The sequence below is a fragment of the Passer montanus genome, unplaced genomic scaffold (genome assembly GCF_014805655.1).
Source record: "Passer montanus isolate IOZ18808 unplaced genomic scaffold, ASM1480565v1 scaffold11, whole genome shotgun sequence".
NCBI classification, from domain to species: domain Eukaryota; kingdom Metazoa; phylum Chordata; class Aves; order Passeriformes; family Passeridae; genus Passer; species Passer montanus.
In genome coordinates this window covers 22,397,334-22,416,636 of record NW_024357613.1, presented here as the reverse complement: position 1 = coordinate 22,416,636, position 19,303 = coordinate 22,397,334, and the positions used below count along the sequence as shown (strand labels likewise).

Here is a 19,303-nt window from a genome sequence, read left to right as displayed (position 1 = left end):
ATTCTTCCCCCTGGAAGAAAAGGTTTCAAGATGAGAAAACCATGCTTGTCACTGTTCCTCTCTCTAACAGGTAGCAGGGAGACAGATTTATCTTTCTCACCCAAATGAGGCTGACTTGCCTTAGAATCTATTAAAGTGTACAGATCTAGTAGGTTTTACTGTGGTCAAGATGAACTTCTTATTTACTGTGATCAAGATCCAGTCCAGAGGTAGTTCTAAACAGTTTTACTGAAGCACAGTTCTCATACAGCTTTTTATAATTTGGGTGACTTAAAAAAAAGTCAGCTGCATTATACAGTCTTTCTACCAAAATGCAGCATAAGGAGCAAAAGAATATTTGTTATATTGTGTATCTATAGAAAAAAAACCCAGTCTTTCTTGGATTACCATATTTAATCATTAATAAATCCAAAACAGATTTTTTTTTTACTCTGTTTTAAGCAAAGACTCACACTTTCCTGTCATAAGAAACCCATTTACCTCTTGAATAATGAAGTCTGATGAGCTTTGAATTCTTCGGCGCTTTACTGGAGATTTTTGTTGGGAGTCAACCATAGCTCTGTAGGTCATGGTCTGCAACTCATAGTCCTGTACAAGAGAAAATACACAAAATCATTGGCATTACACATGATACTGACACTAAAAGATAGGACTATAAGCGTAATGTTATTGTTACCTTCACAGCAGCTGAGTATTGTTCTGAATATTTCTGGCATTCATCTATTTTGCTTTGTTTCATTTCAATTTCAGAAACCAGCATCTATAAAATATGAATGTATATTTTCATCTTAAAAAGTTATTTTTATTACAATTATAATTAACATGTGTACTTTATCAAACATTATCTAACATAAAGAGATGTTAACATCTACTTTATCTATCTATGTCTCCATATGTGTCACAAGTAAATATGCTCAAGCCTATGCCCTCACATTTATCAGATTTACAGTACAGAAGTAGTGAAAAAATCTGCCAAGTCAATAGCTGGTGAATGAACTTAAAATAAAATCAGGAATATATAATTTCATGCATATAATTTATTATCCTGTCTATTTATACTGCATTTCCTTCTTGCAGGAGACAGATGTTGATTTTAGCTCTGCTTCCATAAAAATATTTCTACATCCATAAATAAAAAAAGCAGCACTGAATATGAAATTATGTGGTAAGGCAAGCCCAGAAATTTTAAGGTTTTGATGTTCTTGCACACTCGAGGACCAAAAAATCTGGTCTATAAAACAGTAACAACTGTCATATATTCACGGCTGCACTAGAAACACAAAATCCTAAAATCTGGTGATTATTTGGAACTTTACAGTACGGGCTAATGGATATAAGCCACTCATATTAATAAATAATATTGAGATCACTGACACTGTAATTCCTTGGTCAGTGCTTACCACAGTGGTTTACCACAATGACATCCATTTCATACCTTGTGTTGGTTCAATTGCTTAGCCAATGCTTTACTATTTTCAGGATGTATTTCTTGAATCTTTCGCTGAGTATCTTCCACTTGTTGAATCCAAGTGTCCAAAGAATTGTACGTATCTTTATAATACTTCAGAGATTTATTAATACCCTCTAAGTCACGCAACCTGATTTTATTTTAGAAGATAAATCAAAGGGGAGAAGATTATTATTAAAGACAAATAATACGACACTAAGGCAAATACAGCTTTAAAGACTTCAAATGCCTTACCTCTGCTACAGTTCACAAAGCAAACATACTGGTATAACACTAATTAAACAGCAAATTCACTTCTCAAAAACTAGGGCTCCCAGTTTAATGAACTCTTTCTGTTTGTCATAAAGGACATACAGGAGAGATCCTACTATGCAAGAAACTCTATATATCCCCCATTAGAGTGTTTGACTGCTTGAAACTCCAGGAGCACTGGAAACCCCAGGAAAGAGGGAGGGCTCTGCTACAGCAATCAGCTCTGTTACAAGAAGTGAGAGTATTTAAAATGTGACCTATGAATCAAGAAGGAGACTGCCATGCTGGAGTCAGGTAGTGGCTCACCATAGCCTCCATGCTTCCCACAAAACAGCAGGAGTTACACTAAAACTGAAGACTGTAAATATGCTAATGTGCAAAAGTAATTGAACTATACATCTAATTTGAAATCATGGTTTTGACCTAAAAAGAGAGGTCTGTGTATTTCTTTAAATTTCCATACTGAGGGAGATACTGACAGTTTTTCTTTCATGATCCTTATACTGTTACTTGTTGTCCTGGTGTGATTTTGGTGGTTGCTCTGTGCAGAGCCAGGAGTTAGACTCAATGATCCTTGTGGGTTCCTTCTAACTCAGGATAGTGTATGATTCTACTTAAAAGATCATATAAATATGACCACTCAAGACTCCAGAATAAACAGAAATATACAACCTTTTCCAGTTCAACTTGGAATGAATACTTTAAATTGCTGTAGTGCTGTTCTTAAGATGCCAAAAGAAGATTAAAAATAGCAAGCAAAGGAATTTTTTTTTTGCTCAGGTTTCATACTTAAGCATGTTTTAAAGCTAATAACCATGAAAAAGAGAAAGGATCATGATAACTGCAGCCAATATTTGTACATACGTTTTGTATAATGATTATCAGTGTCGAGCTGGTAAGAACAAGCAGAGATAATATTTGCAGAAAGCAGCTTGTTTACAACTCTGTACTGCAGCTACCACAATCTGTCCTGTTTACACCAGAAGCCACTATGTATTAGCAGTCATTTTTCAGCATATTCTGTTCAGGATACAGTCCTGGCAGGAGAGCATGTGGTTCATGCTTACTCTCTTGAAGAAATATGAACACTTCAGTACCTCATAAAACTACTGTTTAATCATTTAAATTATGTCACACTAACAATTGACAAAAAATCAGCTAAGCCAGCTATTGTGCAAGCAGCTTTAAATTAGTGACCTTTTTTCCATCTTCTTTCTGACTTCCAGCAATGTTAAACAGACACAACTAAACTAGTTAATTACAAGTGAATAACTTCAATATTGCACCTGAATGTATATTCACCCCTTAGAAAAGGAGGACAAAAGTGGAATGGGTTGTTGTGTGATTTTTACATCAACATCACCATCTTCAATGTTCTTTTTCGGGCTACCTACAATGATAAACTAAAGTACATTTCAGAGGAAATAAGCTCAGACTGCACAATACAGAGTTCCTCAACACTTGCCCATACTTTTTTCTTCAGCCTCTACAGTTCTGCTTCCTTTACATACAGGAACCAAGACTGTAGAGACTGAAGAAAAAAGCATTTCCAGGAATTTCATGTATGGACATCTTCAGAAATATGGGTAGGTGTGTTCTGCTGTATCTGCATATCTGCGCAGGCATGTACACTTGAGCAACATTTTTCAGTATCAACTTGACAGTAAAGGGCTGAATTTAGAGCACTATCTCTATTGGATATTTTAAAAAATAAAAGGCACTTCACCAAAAAGTTATTACACCAAAAATTATCACAGAAGTCCACAGAAGCTAAGAACTTCCAGACTTAACACTTGAGTAATTAAAAGCAAATTAAAGTGAATCCAATCATAACTGATGAACAGCTCATCAATTTAGCCCATCAGAACTAATTATGTGGAGAAACAGATGGTATTTCCATAGGACTGCCAGCCATTTCTGTAGGTTTGGTTTTTTTAAAAGAAAAATGACAATTTATCTCCACTGTGTATCAGTAACTAGTAAGTTTCTGTATCTTGTTCATCTTTTAGAGCTTAACAGTCACAGACCCTTCCCGTGGAAAAGTAAGGCAAGGTTATTAACAGCACAATAAAGGTCTTCATCCCAGCACATTCCAAAAACAGTTCATAAAACTATTCAGACTTGTTTTAACATTAATTTGATTGTTTTTCCCCAGAAATAATTTTTTAAAAAGTATAAAACATGAACAGAATATAATAAAAAGTCATACAAACCTATTTTCAATTTGAGAATGAACATTTTGCCACCTCTCAGCCAACTGATCAACTTTTTCTTTATGCCAGTCAAAGTCAAGATCACGTTCCTTGTGCATTTTAAACATCTGATCACTGATCATCTTTGCCTTCTGCAGTTCATCCTCTAAGGCATGGAATGTTTGTCTTTTCTCATCTACTTCAGATCTCCATTGCTAGTAGGAGAGTAAAAAAAGAATTGTAAAAAAAAGGTGTAAATAAAGTTGCCTAAATTATGACACTGTTTTATAAATTAGTATTTTACACTAGTATGCTGTAAAAATGAATCAATAGAAATATTTCAATTAATATATTACTTCTGCTTACTCAAATACTCAAGTGGCACTAGAATGGGTCTGAAGCAATAAACTGCAAAATAATTCTAAGTAAAAACAATCCCCACAACACATAGATCAAAACACAGAGATCAAATGAACACACTCATCTTAGAAACTAGAGCTTTCAAAAAAATTATCAGGCAGATGCCAATCATTCTATCTAGCAAAAAAGCATTACTCAAAATTTGTAGTATCAAAATCAGTTATATACAGCAAACAAAAAATGCTGAACTTCAATCTTTCAATTTCTTAAATATATCTGCCAAACTTCCTAAGAAACCCTGATTAGAACATTGAAGCCGTAGCAAAAATATTATTGTGGTCAAATTTACATAACATAAATACATGTTTATGTTACCCAAAGTATATGCTACCTTCTGAAGAGCAAAGAAAATCTTACTGCAGCATTAACAAGTGCCACTTTTCCAAGTTCAAATACTTCAACGCATTTTGCAACAGCTGCAGGAACATGTTTTCAACCTATCCAAATCCTAATGCTCCAAAGCTGCCATTTTTTCCTGAAATGTCAATCCTAATACCACCTAAAACTAAATACACAAGACAATGTTTGACACATTGTAGAGTGTAGCATAACGAAATCAGGTGTTACAAGAGATAGCTTTTGTCTTATTTTTTTTATTTGAAAAGGCACCAGCCAGCTCTTACCTTTAATGTACCCATAAGATTTTCAATATTGTTTTTGTCAGCTGTTACTGCTTCTTCTTCACACAACTTAGTTTCATATTGTTTTACTAATGATTCTGCTGTTTGGGTGTTTGTCAGCACCAAATTGATAGTTTTTAATCTGAAAAACAAACCCCTGTTAACTGAAGCATCAATACCAACACTCAACACATTCATGTTTTTCAGCCTTTTCTTGTCACAGGTTACCCCTTTATACAATGTTAAAATGTTAACTCCCTTCTCCTTGATCACAACACTCAATACATTCATGTTTTTCAGCCTTTTCTTGTCACAGGTTATACAATGTTAAAATGTTAACTCTCTTCTCCTTGATCAGTATTATTCATACTAATAGCTTTAATTTAAGAGAAAACTGTAAACTAAAACATGTGTGATGGAAGACAGCCTAGTACATACTTATCTATGAAAATGGAAGACATGGAGTAAACTTGGTTCATGTTTTGTATAACAACATTGAGCTCAGAGCGCAGAGTAGGGACTGAAGGTGAACCAGCAGCTTGACTGAAAAACTCTTCACATTTATCTGTGATGACTCCCAAGTCATCCTTGAGCCGATCCAGTTCTTTCTTCAGTTTCTGTAAAATGAAAGGTGATTGATAGTGCTTTCATCCTACATCAACCTGATATACTTTACATATCACTATGAGTACAGGTCTGCCCTCCTTCTTTGATGATGACACCGTTGGAAAAAATTGAAGAGAAATGTATGTGTAATAGGAGTAAGAGAAACTAATGGAGTTGCTATTGATCAGCATCTTTTTGCTCACAAACACATGCTAAATATCTGACCCCTCTTTTCAAGGTACACTGCAAACCTTCCTGGCTTATACTCAAAAGTCAGGATATATTTGTTTTTCAAATTAAACTTTTCCTAGGTAAAACAGACTTTCTCAAAGGCTCACCTCTTGCTCTGAGATCCTAAGCACGTTTTCATGTACATCATCCCTCTCCATGGGCGTCCGGATCTGCCGTATTAATCGCTCCTCACAACTCTCCAGTCGTAGTCTGATATTTCTGACTTCAGAGATGTACAGATTATAAATAGATTCTTCCTGCTCCTCTGTTAAAAGAATTAAGGCATATGTTAGCCAGCAAAGTCATCATGTCATTTTCACCATAACTTCTCACACTTTATAATGTCACTGCTCTACAGATGTTTTTGTGACTGGCCAAAATGCCATCAGTTTCCATGGAAATTTTGGTTATAAGGTAAATCTTAGGAACTCTTAATTTTTTTTTATTAAATCATCTCCTCACACATGAAAAATAACTACCTGTGATCTTTCTACACAGGCATTACCTCTATGGTGACATTGCTAAATTCAGTGACTGATTATTTTAATCAGTGGTATCAGGGACATAAATCCTCTTTCAGATGCACAGGGCACCACATCTTTCCTGAAGTTGAGTGAACTTTGCTAATGAAGTAATCAGCTTTGCACTACTGTATTTCTTTAAGTCATCAACTACTCAACAGTAAATCAGAGGAGCTATTTTAATCTTTCTGTTCTCACTGTATTAATACATTGTTAATTAGAGTTAAGAACAGCAGTAACTACAGGCATTCTGTGGAGCTAGGATGTTTTCCTTGCCTTAACAGGATGAAAAATGTTCTAATTCTGTTACAAAGTCAACAAAGTAATCAAGCTGTTTTTTCAGCATTCAAAAACAAGGAACACAGGACTGAGCAGTGAGCTGTAAAACATATAATAAATTCTTAGGTGTAAAATTTTTTGTAGCATTCTGTATATTATGTAACACATCAGTATTTTTACATAGCTTAATATATACGAAGTTAAAAAAATTTAAGATTTTCTATACAATGGAATTGTGCACATTGTTAAAATGACCCTGTTCAAAAGAACACAGGCAGTAACAATTTCATCATGATAAAAGAGATCTCAAGATGAAGGACAAAATCTCTCTCATAAGGACATCTTTCTACATTTCTAAACTAAGTTTTACCTCTTTCTGCAGACTTCAGAAGCTCTTGATAGTATTGCTTGCAAACATTAACTTCCCTTTCCAGCTGTGCTGTATCAGAGCTTGTAAAGATTTTGGACTCCTGGCTGTCTTCCACAAAATCATCAAAGCGGGACTGTAAATTGCTTAGAACCTGCTGATGTTCACCTGGCAGCATTGTCTTTATCTGCAACAGATTACAGACCCACAGCACAGTCAGCAATGGTGCATCACTCACACAGTTCCTGTGATGCTTTTTGATAAAAAAGCAATACTGATCAATTACTAAGTTGGTAAAGCCAAAGAATTGAGGTTCTGAAAGCTCACTGTTCCTTAGTTCCTAAAGTCCACTTGACAGCTGATAATTTACACTCGGCATAAAATCCTTTTCAATCTTTCACATCAGGAAAGGCCTCTGTTAAGCCAACCCTACATCAGTCTTCATTTCTCCCATCTAATGCCATGCAGCAACACAGAATAGCAAGGACAGAACAGAACACAGAATAGCAAGGACAAGAAGGGACATCTCAAGAACTACTCAGTCTTCATTTCTCCCATCTAATGCCATGCAGCAACACAGAATAGCAAGGACAAGTAGGGACACCTCAAGAACTATCTCAGATTCCTCTTTCCAACAGTAGCAGTGATAAATTAGGTAGGAAAGTGGTTTTTTCAGTATTGCAAATACTTTTTGCAACAGTTTGTACTCTCACACAGTTTTAGTCATTCCATGACTTCCTGGTAAATGGTTAAGTGCCCTCCCTAGTCATAACACTTACCGAGGCAACATTGCCAGCCCGAACAACTTCAATTTCATTTGTCAGGTAATGCCAGGACACTACACTCTTCATGTTCACATGTGACTCGTGCCAAAGGGCCAGAACATTCTGAAACTGCTGTTCAATCCTGAAACAAAGAAATTCCAACTTCAGATCAGGGTAACACATAACAACAGGAAAAAACCCCAACAAAACAACAACAACAAAAAAAAGAAACAAAAAACACTCCTCCCCAAAAAAAAAGCCACCAAAAAACTGTAAGATATTCTTTTCACCCAAGTTTCATGTAAGTAGATGTTAACAGAAAATAGGTAGTTTTTCTTTGTCCCTACCTGTTGGCTGTATCTATTGCTTCTTTGTTTGGTGGAGGAACTGTAAAGCATACAGATGGAACCATGGCCTCATTACCACTGGGGCTAATGACTTTCCATTTAGCACGATGGGAGTTGTTTGCTAATACACACTCATCATCTTTGTAAATAGTTATCTAGTATTAAAAGAAGAGCAGAATCATTTGATGAGCCAAGCATTACAAAATAATTGTACAAAGCACTTCTGCAAATGCTGTCAACAAATAAGCAACAGAACAACAAAACCAATGTTCTAACCAAAGGATTTGCTCTTGTTTACTAGGGTGGAAGAAATTTACAGCCCAGCTTTCTCCAGGAACATGGTAATTAATGAAACTTTAGCTGAATTCTTACATCTGTAATTGGTTGGAGGAAATTTTAGTTTCTAACCTCAATTTGTCTATAGTCACAGATGGCTTTAATTGGAATGGATGTTTTGAGTACACAGTCAGGGTTCCTTGGCTTCAGCTGAATTATTGCCTTTGCTCTTCCCACAAGGCCTGCTACTGTGCTCTTATACTGCAAGAGTTGTTCTTTTTCTTCCTAGAACAGTTAAGAAAAGAATACGTCATCAGAGATGTCCAGAATACAGTACTGCCTCTTTGATCCTGTTAACGCCTTTTTCATCCCCTAACTCCTCCTACAGTGTTTCTGAAAAGTAACACACTTTACAAAAACAAAGTATCTTTCTGAAGCCACTGTCTTCATATATCTGGTACTGTAAATACAAACAAATAAAACTGTATTTTAAAGTTATGAAAAATAGTAATTTATTTATAAGTTCTGAAAAAATCAGCATTTTTTCCTTTAAATGAATAATCTTAACACATTTTATATCCCACCATAACCTACACATTTCTTGTTTCATTGTAGTTCCTGCTAATAGGATCCTTCTGAAAATCTTACCATAGACTCCTGGACAAGGTCTTCCAGCCTATGAAGACTGCTTGATCTATCACAGCTGTACTTTCGGTATATGGTGTCTTTTAAATTCTTCAAATATTCCATGGCTTCTTTGGCATCGCTGAAAAACTAGGATAAAGTAATTATCTTGGTTATTTTTAAACAAACTAAAAAATGCAGAATCAGCTATACTGCAGTTTTCAAGTGCGGTCTTTTAAAACAACCTTTTCTCATTACTTGAAGTGACCACTGCACCACACCCAGCTACTCATGATCTCATGTCTGAATGTACTCTTCAAAAAGGCACACACTGTTAACACCAGTTATTCTCGGTACAAGCTACATGCAAAATTAATTCTGCAGTTATTGAACCTACTGTTAATTACCATTCCTGCAATGAAAAAAATTTATTAAGCCAATCATGCTTTCCTTGGAATTACAATTACATTTATATAGAAAGCACAGGCAAAGCCTACAAACTATAGAAACTTGCTGCAAAATCCAGGTAGCACAGCAGGGACAAACATTGTTCAAGCAGGGAAATGAGCTGCCACACCTGGCAGATCTGCAAGGGTATCTGCACACCCAAACAAGAGTCCTGGTTAGATGCAACAGGGAAGGAAAATCCCCTTCTCTCCCTTAAGCTCCATTTCATAAATCCAGAATTCCAGTTTCTTCCCCTGTCATAAGGATCTCAAATTGCTCTGTCTTCTCCAGTGTCCCATTCCTAACTTTGGGATCTTACCCTTCTCAGTCCAAAGGCATATCACCCCTTCATCACCTCCCTTTCTCTTCAACCACACAATCCAGAAGACACTAAGGATTCATCCTTATAATTTGAATGTTTTAAATTAGTAGATTTAAATTCAAACAAAGGCAACAAAACAAATCCTCTGTCTATCGTGCTCATGCAAGTAACTTCATCACTTGCTGAGTATGTGAAAGGATGAAAATTAGATAGTCAGATGGGTGTTTCATGGAATGTGTCCGCTGTCAGGGCAACAAAACAAATCCTCTGTCTATCGTGCTCATGCAAGTAACTTCATCATTTGCTGAGTATGTGAAAGGATGAAAATGAGATAGTCGGGTGTTTCATGGAATGTGTCCACTGTCAGAGCGTTCTGTTTATTATTAATGCTGCACATTCCATTCTGCTTTGAGTAGTCCTGGAATAACCATCTAGAATATGTTCTCCCATGGCCATCACTAACCACCCTCCATGCTACATCATCTGTAGAAGCTCCATTGACAGGGAGAGAACATGGTTTCATTCTCAGAGTCTCTACTTGCAGCTGCAGCACTGAAAAAATCTCAGGCCAGATTTTCATCTGCTATGAACTGACATAAGTGTAGTGAAGAAATTGAGTTGTGGCAACACTATGGGAACATCACTCATCATCTGGTGACTGTGTAAGACAAACGTTAATTCTACAGTTACTGTAAGAGAAAAACAAGAGCTTTTGGTGGAACTTTTTGACTATGAACAAAACTTAAAATATTTCATATTCTGTTTCATTTACTTTCTTACCTCAAAATATGCAGCATTTTCTCTCAAATGTTGTTCAACACAGTGGCAGAGCTGCAGAATCCAGCTCCATTGTGTCTGCATTGCAGCTCTATAGGCCTTTAAGGAAGAGAGATATATTTTACACATGGAACTGAAAACTAAAACTTCCATCCCTTTACAGAATTTAGGAAACACAGAAGCAATGCAGCAAACACAAACAGCTAAAACCTGACCACCTCACCCTGGAAAACTAAGCTGCAGCAAGGAAAATTCCAGTAAGACATGAGAAAGAAACCCTGTCACAGCATAGTCAAATATAACAAAACTTGCCCAGAGGGACTGTGAAATCATTACCCTCTGGCCTGGTCAGAGGATAGTACTCCAGCTCCTGCTAGCTCAGCTCCTGAGGCTCCTCCACTCTAAGCTCACCTACACTTCTGTGTGCCCATTGACTCAATCGAAGCAGTATCCCTGCCTGGGTACAGGCTGGAAATTGCAGCAGGCCCGGGCCCGGAGCCGAGCTCGGCCCCCGGCGGCGCGGGGCGCAAAGCGCGGCCTGGGCAGCAAGGGGCGCTCCCGCCCCGGGGAACGCAGCCCGGCCTCGGGCTGTCCTCTCTGCCATCCGGCCAGAACAGCTTTTCCACTGTCTGCCAGGAGCTGCAGACTGATGCATTAATGCATACGCTGTTCTGCAGAAAAGGATAACTTTTATAAACATCCCAATGTAGCATCATTGGAGACAGTGTAACCTGCACAGTCATCGTGACTGCGATGGCCTGGTTTTGTAACAGGCATCCCCAGTGTGTTCTTACACTACAGAGCCCATTAGAACAGCCTATACTTTTAAAGAACAGAATTGCCGACATTACAAAAAAAAGTCATTTATTATTCAAAGTGGATATCATGAGAAGGAAGGAAGGGAGGGGTTTTCTTCATGTTTTCCATTTTTGCAAATGTAAACCAGCAGAGCTGAAGAACAATAAAAATACATTCCCTCTGACTTTTTTTATTCTTTTATAATGAATCACCTTTTTATTGTTTCAGTCTTTACCACTCACTGTCTGTATCTACTCTCTCCTTGAAGGTGTACAAGGAAAACCTGTTATGACCCTACAACAGCTACAGTATTTTTTCAGTAAATTGTTTACATATATAACGAAAAGCTGTAGTCAAGACTGAAGTAAATCATATCACCTGGTCATATTTTTACCATCCAAACAAGTTTCATAATTCACTGACAAGTAAGTTATGAAACCAACCCTAAATCATACTAGGAACCTGCACATACAGTAAGTGATGACAAAGGCTCTTACTGAAATTTCTTTCAATCCAACAGGAAAGAAACCACAGAAGGACTGTTCTGTGCCCTCAGTCTGTCAAAGCAATTTGTGTCAACAGCTCTAGAAGCTGCATGACCAGAAACATCTCTGCAGACCAATTCATTTTACAGTTTCAGGAGATTTCATCTAAGCAATTCAAGGTATAACCATAACTTTATAAAAGTGGTTTTACTTTTTGGAAACTAGAAGATAAATACAACAGAGATGCTGAAGAGGAAATTTTAGAAGGCCCCTTTAATTTAGAGTCTTGTTTAATTTTCTCTGCGTTTGCCTTCTTTTTCCCCTTTTCTCCCAAAACTCAGCTCTTTTAAATCCCAAAACTTTTCCTGTTTTGGTGCTGGTTTTACTAACTTACCTCAATGGTTAGCCTGGCTGGGTGGTTTTCAAGAAGCAATTGCTCAGCTATTTCTTGTACAGATTTAATAACTTCTTCTTTTTCATCAAGTTCTCTCATTAATTCCTTTTTTCAGACAAAAAAAAAGTTTTAGAACTCTAATTATTAAAGATCATTTAATAATTCCCTCTGGATTATATTAGCAATACATACTGCATGGTATTCCTTTTTTCTTGTAATATTGGGGTTTCTTTCACTCCAGTCATATGCAACCTCTTCCTCTTCTTTTTCATTCAGCCATATCAACTCTCTAGTAGCACGAGACACAAAGTTGTGAAGAGTATCTAGGTGCCTTTCCTGATTTCTTGATGTGTTCTTTATTGAAAGGAAAATAAAAAGATTTAAAATAATCAGAATTTAAAGCTCATCCCTTATCAGAAATTATGCACAGTGAAAAGCTGAACATGGAAGAGGAATGGTTAACTTACCAAGAGTTTTGAATACTGACTCTCCAGTTTGTGTAGTTTTTCTGCATAACTGAGTTTAAGAGGGGCAGTCATTTGGATCTGTATTTGGTATATGAGAATATGAGATAAAAAAAACAATCAAAAGGTTAGATATGTTAAGCCATTAGATCTTCTGATTTCATCATGAGTCATGTAGAAATCAGAAATAAAGGTAAGACTGTGAAATCCAAACAGTTCTAAAATTCAGCACTAGTTTATGGGTCATCCAGTAAGAAAGTAATCAAAGAAATAAAGAACATGGTGCAGTACCTCACTGATTTTTGCTTCTTTAAGGCTGGATTCAAATTCCTCAATAGCTTTGTGGACATTTTTGTGATTTTCTAAGTGGCTTTCAACACTTGGCAAATCTGAACCCCATTCTGCTCGATCAAGTTGAACCTTACAAACAGGAAGAAAGGATTAGCCATGATCTATAAAAAGTAAATGATTAAAAATGGACTGTTTCTGAAAAATTGCTACCTGCATTTCTTCCACCCAGCTCAACAGGTCCTGGACAAACTTCATGTTCACCTCTTCTTCTGTCAAATTCTGATCCACAAAAGCTGATTTCATAAGAGGTTTTCTGATTTGCATCAGTTTGAGTGTTTGCAGAGTCCCACTGTCGACTCCTGTCACATAGCTCTGAATTAACCGCGGTGGGATGCCTGAGGGGTAAGCGGGAGTGATGGTTGGTGTGAGCCTGGAGGTAAGACCTGACGAAAGGCCAGATGTCAAACTGGAAGAAGTCAAAGTAGGTGTTAAACCTTGTGTCATTGCAGCATTTAATTCAGGCGTTAGGTTTGTTGTAAATCCTGAGTTTAAGCTTTCTGTTATTCCTGATATCATCAGCTTTGTCTGCTCTGTGGTCAGCGCGTGCCCCTTGTTGTACACGGAAGAACATTCGGTCCGAATGGCCATCAGGTCATCACGAAGTTTTGCAACTCTATTAAATTAGAATTTTAAAAAAACCCAATGAATGCTTGTGATTAAGGTTTATCATGATCAACTGAATAGTGATATTAGCTCACGTTATCTCTTACACTTTAGTCACACTTAAATATTATAAGCAAATATTTTCATTAGAAAGTACAGGGAATATCAGCTTATAGTTCTATACAGATAATAAATGCAGAAATCAGGCAAAGACTAAAAAGATGGTAGAGGCACTAACATGCACTATACACAATTCCAGGGAGCAATCAGCAAACCAGAAATCTTACAAGACACTGCATGTTGCAGTAGATCAAACACCTGCAGTTCACTGCCAAGGAGTTATGCACTTCATCTCAATCACTCCAAGGATGAATCCCAAAAAAAACTTTGGAGCCACTTCTTCATAAAACAGAATTATGCAGTTTAAATGCTTCTTTCTGCCAACACTGTACACAGTGCCACACATAACCTAATGTTACCCCACTTACTACCTATTAATACATCTACATTTGTCACCAGAAATCTCACCTCCATTAAAAAAAAAATTTAGTAAATTCTAAACTTATTTTACATGCAATAAAACAAGCTAACATCTTTACACACAGATATCTAGTAAACATTAAGTCACGTCCAGGTGTTGACTTCATTTTCATAAATAAGTACAAATAGCTCCTGTTGTCTTCAACATTTGGGGCAATGCACCCACCAGAATATCTGATATTTGGGTGCCCAGTGACAGACCATGAAGTTTATGCATAGTTACAAAGAACTGAACATTTTTTCCATAACAGAAATCCAGATTTGAGATACTTATTTATTCACATAAACATACTATAAAGTACCTTTGAACAAGCTGGTCTGCTTGATAGTATTTTCCATCAATAAGAATCTGGGCATCAATCACTTGCTGGCGGAGAAGATTCTCAGATTCAAGAAGATACCCAGCTACCTCTGCTTCATGCTGGAGCTGGAGCCCTGACTCCAATCGCTTGGTGTCCTTAATAAAGAAGAGAAAGTCATAAGCCTTGCAGCTAAAACCAAAGAGATAGCAGCTCTAAGAATTCATTTTTTCTTTTTTTTTTAACTTATTCTTATCTTGAAACAATTGTGAAGCATTTAATTAACTACAGAACAAAACAAAAGGTAACACAACACACTCTAGGCAACTTGTAGTATTTTCTGGAAGAAATACAATCTTAACAGTACAACGAAAATAAAAGCAGCAGCTATTAAGGTTGCCCTCACAAACCCTTAAAAAATTTTTGCCGTTCAACTTCTATAAATTTATGACTAGAGACAAGTAAAATCCCTGACTGACTTACAGACTGCAGAGCATTCCGGGCAAGTATCAGTTTGTCCTCGCAGCTCCGGCTGTCCCGCTGAATTCTGTTTGCAATTTGCTGCAGCATTTCCAACCTAGATGATGCCAAAGCATGTCAGGAAAACAAATAAGTGCTGTGTTATTTCTATTTACAATCACGTTGCATGACTTTAAAAACAAACAAATAAATCAACAGCATCTACCACAAAGCACAAATGCATATGTCAGTTACCTGCTCCCTTCTAAGGTTCCATTACCAAAGCTTATACAAGATTTAATCAGCGTGGGACCACAATTAACAGAAAGGAAATTCTCATTAGAGTCGACGCTGGTTCGAGTGCTAGTGCTGTTGCTAAACAGCGAATCGCTGCTGTGATAGCTGTAACTACTGCTATTCATCTTTACATCCAGATCTTCTGACTGTTTGCATTTGCTGAAAAATGAAGATAAAACCCCTGCAAAATGTACAGCTTCTAGGGATGAAATTCCACTACTGGCTTTTGAAACACCTCGACTCCTCCTTTATATAGGCTTCTGTAAGCACATTTAAAACCCAGCAATTAAGATTCTGCCAGCTCTTCAAAGGATTTTACCTGGGGCTATGTACGCTACCTTGCTTTTGGCTTCCCTACCTTGCATTAAAGCTTTGCAAGTACAGACTAGGCAGCAACAATGGGGCGTCTCTAGGAAACAGACACACCAAATATTTTATTTAAGTGTCACTAAATAACTATAAACCAAGTAAGAACTAAAAGAACTCTTTGTGGTGTCTCTCAGACTCTTCAATGGAAAGTTTCAAAAAGGAGTAAAGGGAGAAATCCACACTTGACAGTGCAGCAAAAATAATCTCCAGGCTGGGCTGACTCCTTTCCCTTCAAATAGAACTGCACGATAAAACTGGGGGAGTATCAGGGCTAATCAACTCATTATAATATAATCTGAGACACCTATACACCATCCAGCCTACTGTCATCCCCGCACTGTCCAAGCATGCATCTTCACTAACTGCCCTGTCCCACTACACTGTCCTCCTTAAAATTTCCCTTCATCTTCTGCCACATTCACAGCCAGTTGCTTATAGCTGTTTTGACCAGAAAATAAGTAAGAAAAATCTGATCACTGCTTTCAAGTTTGCTTTTTAACTCAAATTTTGGGCTGGGGTGATTTTTTCAGTATTTCAGTGCCTGCTTTTAGGATTCCTGAACAACCACACCCATCACATAAGGTGACTGTTTACGCAGCAGACCTTGGCAAAGGCACAGACACACCCCTGCAGCAATGCCAAACTCTGCTAGTTTTGCAAACTAGAGCTCAGTTTGGCACTCTCCTCATTGACACCATATAAATTTTGATCCCATATACCAATCTGGCCACACATTGTTTATGTTGATACTTTGAGATGCATTTGACAGACTTGCAAGCAAACTTTTATTTCTCACCAGGTTTCAGTACTGGCTGAAGTCACATTTTTGCCACAATCAAATGTCACCCCAGCAGCTGTATCAGCACCTCATAATGATGAGATGCATTGGTAACCAGTGCAACAAACACAAATTATGTTCTTGTGTCCACATCAATCAATACTTTTTACTTGGTGACTAAGCCAGAAGCACTTAATGACATTTTCTCTCTCATTTTACAGTAAACATCACATGTAGTGACTATCACCATATGACTGGTCACTACGTGTGTTTACCCTTCTTGAAATATGGGAAGGAAGTTAGGTTCATGTTTGTTTATCTGTGCTCAGACCATATAAAAAATAGAAATAAACTAATGTCATTTACACACATTCTCAACAAAGATAATCCAGCTTTCTGCAAGTATGAACAGAACTTCTACTGGTGAAGCCAGACACTTTGCTTTCAGCAGGTTGGGACAGATTAACCTACAAGACCTAGCAGGCTGTATTTCTGCTGCTGCTTTCCAGTGTTCTGCTGTGCATAAGAGGGAAAACTCAGTGTGGACAACTTTGTATTCCTCTGTAGGAACTTGTTCCACAGTCAGGTGCTGTGAATCAACACCTCCTACTGAATCTGCCATTTCAGTCATGTTCTTGCTCTTGCAAGCATGACACATGTTTAATCAGTTCTGACTGTCTTTGTCCTCTGACTGAAATCTCTCTTGCTGAGGACTTCCTATACAATGGTCTGGATTCTTCACAGAATTCTTCTAGTTTCAGGTACCTAAACCAAGAGATAGGTCACCCTGTTGTCACCAGAAAGTCAGTGACAGATTCTCTAGGAACTGATTCAGATCTTTGATGTCTCCTTTGGATTCATAAAGTCAAGCAGAATGAATCCAGATCCAGGTGTCTGTATCTACCCACAGGTAGAAGCCTCAAAAATCAATTAACTTTAAGAGGGTTTTTAAATTAATGAATGGATAGCACCTGTGTTTCCCACAGAACTTAAAAAGACATACCATGAAAAAATGTTCTCAGACTACATCAAGATTTTAATCATGTTTAATATGTCATCAGTGATGTAAAAACTGTCCCACAGCCTGCTGTCATGAAAGGCTACTATGCCTTTCTACATCTAAACACTTGGTGTGTTCTCAAGTACCAACTTCTTAAACCTATATAATGCTTTGCACCAAGAAAAATACACATTTCATGTAAAGGATGAGGATGGTCCTTATATGAAATCAAGATGGAATGAGACAGTGAAGTGGTATAAACCCAGCTTTGACTAAGTGCACAAAGTGGTTATACATGTGTGTAAGTGCTTTGATGATCTGAGGCACAGATGCTGTTCATCACAACCTTCTGAGCCCACCAAAGTTGTTTATGTCTGGACCTGCCCCTAGGCAGGTAGAGAATTTCAGACCTTGAACAAAGACAGAAATGTTTGGTCTAGAAAAATAATATGGACATTATCATAGAAGAAGATATTTACAAATTTCAATATCAGTTAAAACAACAGAAAATATATTAACAAAGCCTGTCAAATATTCACTAGCATACCTCTCCACTTCAGGCCGAAGGGTCTTCTCTCTTTCCAGCATGGCAATAATCAGCTTTCCCCATTCTTTTTCTATATCATTTGGATGGTAGCCTTGAGAAAGTTTGATGCGTCCAAATTCTATCCAGACCTTAAAAAGTCATATGTACTTGTTATATTACACCACAGAAAAGAAACTTCTATACATTTCAATGATGTTAAAACTTACCTCTAGCAGTTTATATAGGTGTTTGATTTTTGATTTATCTGTCTCCTTCGGTGGAATTTCTGTTTCTTTAAACTGTAAATATTGATTATAAAGTGCCTACAGAAACATGAAAAATAACATCAAGTTTTATTTACAGTGAATATAACCTTAGTCTCCAAACCTTCTTCTAATATTCTTCACAAGCTTACCTTTATACTGCTCAACTAGATGTCTACAAAAAACAATCAGTGACAAGGTAAAGATTTGCTTTTGATTGTTCATATGCTAGCAACGTATTGATTATACTTTGAAAAGATTAAGGAGTAGTACTGTTCTGCAGTTGACTTGATTGTATAAATCAACAAGCACGTCATTTGTTCAAGTATGCTCTGAGTCAGTAAGATAAAGTGTAATTCCAACAAGCAGTCTAAGCCACCACACCTCACCTTCAATTCCACAGGATTATTGGGAAATGTTCTGTCAGACATTATCGTGACATGGTGTCTGATCCACTGCATGAGGTAGTTCACCATATTCTGATATTCAACCCATTTGACTTCAACATCCTGCCAAAGCAAAACCCAGATTACAAAAGAGGTGAAAATCAAGAACTCATTTCTGCTTCAGCTTTGAAGACTTCACATATATAGAAACTAGATTTTGAAATCCTACAATTCTGAGACAATATTTATTTGCTCTTTCAAGATCAGTTAAAGTTTTCAAATATATTATTTCCGTCTTCAGCTTTGATCCCAAATAATTCTACTGAAAACAAAATGTTTTCTAGATTAATAAATTCCAAGCTGGTAAGAATCACAAAGGCATAATTTATACATTCACAACTGAAAAGTAAGAATTTTGACTCAATCTTTCTCCAAATCAGGCACATTGTTTTCAGTTAAGCTTTTTGCACAAATATTTTCACGTCCATGACATGAAATAGCTAAGACTCTAAAATCTCAGCCTAGAAAAACTATGTCAAAGAAAAGTGTGACAACAGTCCTATGGAAGATCTAACCAACATTCTGGATCTGAAATTCATAATTTTATTAATGTTGCTACACACTACACAAGTATTGTTTTCGTACTTACATTTGCACTGATGCCTTCACCACCTTCTGGTACTTTGGGAAATGCATCATAAAGTGATGACACATAAGTTATTACTGACTTCTCATCAGGTGAGGAAACATCGACATCTAAAAGAGCAAGACGGAACAG

The 19,303-nt window shown here is 37.0% G+C and overlaps 1 protein-coding gene across 9 annotated transcripts in view; it reads right to left on the bottom strand.

Annotated features, from left to right (window-relative positions):
* DST (dystonin) overlaps positions 1-19,303 on the bottom strand; it is a 291,855-nt gene that overhangs the window by 128,518 nt on the left and 144,034 nt on the right. For all 9 annotated transcript variants that reach the window (XM_039726401.1, XM_039726416.1, XM_039726446.1 and 6 more), the window contains 24 exons: positions 19,175-19,281; positions 18,529-18,648; positions 18,104-18,199; positions 17,898-18,025; positions 14,931-15,024; positions 14,451-14,605; positions 13,156-13,618; positions 12,946-13,074; positions 12,658-12,735; positions 12,383-12,544; positions 12,191-12,295; positions 10,517-10,612; positions 8,992-9,117; positions 8,476-8,628; positions 8,068-8,222; positions 7,736-7,862; positions 6,960-7,143; positions 5,897-6,054; positions 5,391-5,569; positions 4,956-5,094; positions 3,934-4,127; positions 1,436-1,598; positions 677-760; positions 481-588 (listed from right to left, as the gene is read on the bottom strand). In XM_039726401.1, the coding sequence (XP_039582335.1) occupies positions 481-588; positions 677-760; positions 1,436-1,598; positions 3,934-4,127; positions 4,956-5,094; positions 5,391-5,569; positions 5,897-6,054; positions 6,960-7,143; positions 7,736-7,862; positions 8,068-8,222; positions 8,476-8,628; positions 8,992-9,117; positions 10,517-10,612; positions 12,191-12,295; positions 12,383-12,544; positions 12,658-12,735; positions 12,946-13,074; positions 13,156-13,618; positions 14,451-14,605; positions 14,931-15,024; positions 17,898-18,025; positions 18,104-18,199; positions 18,529-18,648; positions 19,175-19,281 (3,503 nt within the window). The remainder of the gene's footprint in view (positions 1-480; positions 589-676; positions 761-1,435; positions 1,599-3,933; positions 4,128-4,955; positions 5,095-5,390; positions 5,570-5,896; positions 6,055-6,959; positions 7,144-7,735; positions 7,863-8,067; positions 8,223-8,475; positions 8,629-8,991; positions 9,118-10,516; positions 10,613-12,190; positions 12,296-12,382; positions 12,545-12,657; positions 12,736-12,945; positions 13,075-13,155; positions 13,619-14,450; positions 14,606-14,930; positions 15,025-17,897; positions 18,026-18,103; positions 18,200-18,528; positions 18,649-19,174; positions 19,282-19,303) is intronic.